Below are 6,071 nucleotides of genomic sequence, written 5' to 3'. Positions count from 1 at the left end.
TTTTTAATCTACTTTATTAGTATCTTTCAGATGTTCATAGTTTGGGTTTGAATAAGCATATTAATGAAATTGACTTTAACAGTTGGTAAAACTGTAGTTATTCTCAAAGTGTTCCATATTTTATTAATGTGTGATGTTTTTATTTGCTGTCCTTCACTAGATTTTGTCATTGTTTGACACACAGTATCATGTCAGTTTTTATATATAATTTCATGTGTATCTGTCAGTTGAGCTGTCTGTCTGTCTGTTAGATAGATAATATATTATGCAGTTTGTTTGGAAAAATATATTTGTTTTTTACCACATAGAATCACATTGAAATAACTTTCTTTATACTAAATAATCAGACTTTTCTAGCAAGTGTTAAACTGACCCTCTGTCTGCCACAGTTGATCCATCCATGGGGAAAATTGTAACACTGCACTTCCTGTCATTTTCTGTAGAATTGTACATGAACGGTAGGGGCTACAAGCAAAGTTCAAGAAATCGTTTGTAGCAGAGATGTAAATGTTGCTCGTTTAAAAATATGATTATTCCAACTTAAATCTTGAAAAAATTATTTCACATTAAAATACTTCACAAAAAACAAAATGTGTTCAGCCATGCCACGCTCTCCCCTTCAGTGGACTGGACCCTTACTGTGCCTCATGAGGAAAGAGAAAAGGGACCAGTTCCTTTTTCCAGACCTAAAGTGCGCATGCCAAATTAAACACATAATTTAATGTTTTATGCCAGTTTAGAAATTTCATATCTGCTCCTCCATCTCTTACCTGTACAGTATTGAGTATGAATGTGCTTGAGTAAGATAAAACAGGGCAAAATAAACAAAGAAAGAAAGAAAGGAAAAAAAAAAAACAGATATTTTCCATCATTACAAATCTTCTATTAATATTAGACATTAACACCCACTGACAGTGCTTGGGCGGAAAAACTGACAGAAAGTGTCAACACACATAGAATTTGGATGATAAAATGTCACTCACGTCACATGCTTGTCCAGCTACGGGCTGTCAAACTGTAACAGCCCCCCCATCCCCCCACCCCACCCCCTTTTTTTTTGAGGTGAATTTGATTTCCCACCTCACTGAGAAATGACAGAAAAGAGAGAATGAAGACAGACCGACATACAGACAGCCTTACTGAACCTCACCGCCGTTTACAAGAAAAGGAGAAGAGGAAAAGAAAGAAAAACAGCCGCGCTGTTAATGCAGGCTGATAGACAGCGCTTGAACGGAGGCCGGTGACGTCACTCCGGTTCTGTCCCGTACCGTAAATGGAACGTGAGCGAAGACGCGCTGTGGGTTCCCCCAGGGCGGGAAAAAGCGCTTACGTCAGAGAGAGAGATGGAGAGAGAGAATTTAAGCCCAGTAGAGAGAGAGCAGAAGCACCAAAGCAGAGAGACAGAGATCAGCACAATGACCATCACCGGGGTAAGAGACGCTGCTGCTGCTGATTCGCTCTCAGTCTGTGTTACGACAGACCGCTCAGTGTGTGTGCGTGTGTGTATGTGTGTGTGAGTTAGTGTCTCCCTGCACGCGCTCTAACGCAGAGCGCAAGAGGAGCAGAGAGAGCTCGACGCTCGCGCTTTGCTGTGTCTGTTGTGAGAGCGATTGTGTGAAGGTAGGTTAATAACCAGCTTCTGCTTTCCTGACTGCGCTTCTCGGCCGTGTGTAAATCTGTATCAGCTACATGTTTCATTCGAAAGAGAGCAAAATTAGTCCCGTTTAACTGGATTTAGTGCACAGTTTGGTTAATATAGAAAGAAAAATCACTGTATTCACAGCTTTTGATAGTATATTTTTCAAATGTAGCACTACTGGTTCTTTTTTCTCAGTTCTAACTGATCGGATGACTTAAAAAAAATAAAAATTGCGACGTATTGCACCTTGTATTTGTTACATTTTTGCCATATCGCTCACCTGTAACTCATGTTACATGTCTGTAAAGCACTTTGAGCTGCTGCTGGTATAAAAAAGTGCACTTTAAGTAAAATTATTGTAATTATTAGCATTTATTATTGTTATTATCATTAATATCACTTTTGTTCTGCTGCTTCAGCTCCTTCTCTGCTTTAATGCTCTCACTGTAGAACTTTGAGACCAAACGCATCATTCGTGCCTGACTTAGTAAGGCTGAATCCCAAATCTATGTAGTGCACTAGCCATGAAACTATGGCTTCTGCACCTACGTAGTGCACTGAATGATAGTTAGGGGAGCCGTACCACTTCGACCAAACTTAAATAGCTGTACTGTTAGACATATAATGTGCTATTTGGGGAGTTGAAGCAGTTATTTTGTTACCTACCTAGTGCACAACATAGTATGTAGTATGGAGCCATTTGAGATTAAGTTCCGACTGAGTTCCGATGGTGCAGTCTGATTGGTTGAGCTACTGTTTTGTCCTAAGAGCATGTTTTTTCCACTAGAACTGCATAATTCAAACTGGAATTATCTACAAAAGATAACAAGGAAAACAAGACTGTAAAATGCTTTACAGACTATCTGGAACAAAACAATGTTCAGGTTAAACTGGCACATATAGAAAAAGCTGAGCTGAACCTGATATTGTGACAGTGTTATGGCTCTAACTGTAATGCAAAGGTATTTGGCAGAAGGATTTGCCAGAATTTTCTGCTTTACTTTGTTCTTTATTTTGTCGAATAGTTGCTTAAAAAGCAATAGAGCACTCTAAGCACATACTACCATAGTAAATAAAATGCTAAAACTAGTATGCTGCCATTAGAAGTCCATTCATTAGTTTAGTATATCCAGTACAGAAATATGAGGTTTTTGGACGCAGCTTCTGTCTTGTGTTCTGTTGCTTAAAAGTGAACCAGTTGGGTTCTTCTAAATATATATCGGCTTTAAATAAACTGCATTTTATGTTATGGTAGCAAAGTCTGTCTGCTAACTTTGTCAGAAATGTGTGGCACATTTAAATTCATACAATAATTTTTCCTTTTTTTAAGCTACTTCAGTTACTGTTTCACTATTTCACAATTTTACATAAATCTGGTTTTATTCTGTGCTAAACACTACTGTGTGGTTATATTATGTGTGGTAATGTGGCTGCAGGAATAAAGTGCAGTGGTCTCATAAAGCATTGGGACAATTTTAACTTTTGGTAAATTTTAACAAAACTCTTTAGGTTACTTCATAAAATGTTAAACAAAATGAGAGAAAAAGAAACGTTTTTAGCACAAATTCAGACTGGTGACTCTTAGTGTGAAAACAGTGAACCTAATACATTTTTAAGTATCACACAAATGTCCAAATACTCTTTGGAGCCACTGTATGTAGCCTAGAGTTTGCATGAACTGAGATATTTTTGGTCTCCTTCAGATTGTATAGCAACAGCTCTTTTGCTTGTGTTTGGTGTAAGACGGCTCCAAACACCTGAACACCTTTGTTTGTTTGTCTGCAGCTCCTTTTCGTGGCATTGCCTCTCCTTCTCTTCGTATCAGCAAACGGCAACACGTACGAGCGTGTGCTCCCGTCAGGTAAAAAGGTGATCTGTGATCGCTGTCCTCCGGGCACTCACCTGCATGCCCACTGCACAGACACGCGCCCCACAGACTGTCGCCCCTGCAGCGCAGGATTTTACACCGAGTTCTGGAACTACATCCCCGAGTGCCTGCCCTGTGACCTGTGCGCCCTCAACCAGGAGGAGACACAGTCATGCGTGCCCTCCCAGAACCGCGTGTGTCAGTGCAAGGAGGGATACTACTGGCTATCACACTTCTGCAAGAAGCACACGGTGTGTTCCGCTGGACAATGGATCAAAAACAAAGGTACTTACAAAACTCACAACTGTCAGAGCTGGTTACTGTCCTACCTAGTTTTACCTTCAGAGTCAATTCTACTTTCTACTTACTTTTTATAGTCAATTCTACTGTCGAAGTGAATTCTACTCTCAGAGCCAACTGTGCTGTTAAAGTCAGTTCTACTCTCAAAGCTAATTCTACTCTGTTTAGGTGTGCATGTTGTGAGTTGGAACAGTTTTTGCTGGATTCCTAATGGACTGTTTTGTGTGCAGGAACCCCATACAAAGATACAGAGTGTGAGCCATGCAGAAATGGTCACTATGCAAATGGAGCTTCAGGCATCACAGAGTGCACCCCACACACAGCCTGCAAGGGTGATGAGAAGCTGGTGATCCACGGGACCAACTGGCACGACAACGTGTGTGTTACTTGCAACAACATCACAACAGAAGGTAAGGACCACTGATCAGAAACGCCCAGAAACACTAAGCTTCAAGGAGACTGTTCCAGTGTCATTTATTAGAACTCCTTAGAGTTTAGAGTTCAAGTACAAAACATGTACAAGTAAGATGCTTTTTGTGGTGGAGCAGAGTTAATGCCAGAATAGTCTACTTAGCCAAAAGTACTTTGGTTCTTCTTTTGAGTGATTTTTTTCTCTATTTTCAAATTGCTTTTCTAGTATCTCTTTGATTTTTGTAATAGCAGCCCATATCTTTACTAGTATCACCGTTAGCTGTGCTTCCAGTGTGCGTTCAATATGGTGTATGTTGATGTTCTTCAGGCACGTTTGATATTATGCTGAGGTGTTCTTGGTTTCCTTCAGGCTGGTTTAATGTTACTTTAATGTCTTTGGTCTCCTTCAGGCAGGTGTGATAGGTAATGAGGTGTTCTTGGTTTCCTTCAGGGTGGTTTGATGTTACTAAGATGTATTTAGTGTCCTTCTGACTGTTTTGATGTTCCTAAGATGTTTTTGATCTACTTGAGACAGGTTTGATGTGTTAATGAGATGTTCTTGGTTTCCTTCAAAGTGGTTTAATGTTACTTAAATATCTTTGGTCTCCTTCAGGCAGGTGTGATAGGTAATGAGGTGTTCTTGGTTTCCTTCAGGGTGGTTTAATGTTTTTAGTCTCCCTCTGACTGTTTTGATGTTCCTATAATGTTTTTGATCTACCTCAGGCTGGTTTGATATGTTACTGAGATGTTTTTGATCTCCCTCAGGCTGGCCCACCCTCATCAAGCCTCTCCTTTCAGAGCTGTTCGCCCAGCAGAAACAGCGCCGCCTGCAGCGCCTTTATCGCATTCTTAAATTAGACGTGAATGACGGGGCGTTGCGGTCTTGGCTCAGTACGGCTTCAGAACAGCAGCTGACTGACCTCCCAGCCATTCTTATTAGGGCAAACCTGCACAGCCTGGCTGACAAAGTGAAGCAGAAAATTGAGAGATTCCAAGAAGAAGCCAAGTATTGTAGCAACAACATCATGTAAAAAATCATTTCAATACCTCTGTATTTGGTTGCAGCCTGGATGTCTGTAGCCATTTAACTCCAGAGTTTTTAACCCATCTCTTAAAATAAAAGATGGAATGAAGGCTTCCTGGAGTCACTTCAGCACTTCTAAATAATGTTTTTTTAAAGTTTTGGGTTGAAATTGAAAACCTAAATCACAGACAACTCAACTGGCACTGATTCCTAAATTTTTTGATGTCTCTGTTGTAGTAATGGCTGTAGCAGTGTATGTTCATCTACTGCACTGTCTTTGCAAAACTCTGTGCCTTGCAATTGTTATTTATTTTTTTTTCCATTTCAATAATTTATAAATCTGTGTATACATATTATGTTTCAGATTTTTATTGAATTTAAGCATTTCTAGATTTGGTCAAAGTAAGTTTTATTTTTCTAGATTGTATTGCACATGAAACATGAGCAAGCAGTTCACTTGATCATTATGTCCTGCACTGTATTAAATTAAATTTTTATTTTTTTAAACCTGCTGTGTTTTTTTTTTTAATTTTTTGACAACTGCCTCATGCAACATTATTACCTCTTTATGTTTTCTGCAGCTCATTACAGTTTTATTTTATCAAAACATATTCTGTTCATATCTAAACAAAACAATCTAATAAATTCTAAATTAGGATTGATGTACTGGGTGGCATGTTTCTATTATGTGAGTCTAATTCAAAGATAATCTATATTAAAGAGCTAATCTTTTTGATTTGTGTGATAAATTGGGGAAGGTTTCTGGACTCTGATTTAAGTCCTGTTCAAGGTTAAAACACACACTCAATGGAGAATCTCAAAGACAATGT

General features: G+C 39.1%; 1 protein-coding gene across 1 annotated transcript; it reads left to right on the top strand.

Annotated features, from left to right (window-relative positions):
• The first annotated feature begins 1,304 nt into the window (after positions 1-1,304).
• Positions 1,305-5,559, top strand: LOC118812125 (tumor necrosis factor receptor superfamily member 6B-like). Its single transcript, XM_036576866.1, has 4 exons — positions 1,305-1,430; positions 3,425-3,791; positions 4,037-4,216; positions 4,983-5,559. Exons 1-4 carry the CDS (start codon positions 1,344-1,346, stop codon positions 5,246-5,248), a joined length of 900 nt encoding a protein of 299 aa, XP_036432759.1. The 5' UTR covers positions 1,305-1,343; the 3' UTR covers positions 5,249-5,559.
• The last annotated feature ends 512 nt before the right edge of the window (positions 5,560-6,071 follow it).

Source organism: Colossoma macropomum, unplaced genomic scaffold, assembly GCF_904425465.1.
Source record: "Colossoma macropomum unplaced genomic scaffold, Colossoma_macropomum, whole genome shotgun sequence".
Classification (NCBI taxonomy): domain Eukaryota; kingdom Metazoa; phylum Chordata; class Actinopteri; order Characiformes; family Serrasalmidae; genus Colossoma; species Colossoma macropomum.
Note: the sequence above shows the minus strand (reverse complement) of the source record. Positions and strands in the feature narration are given on the sequence as shown.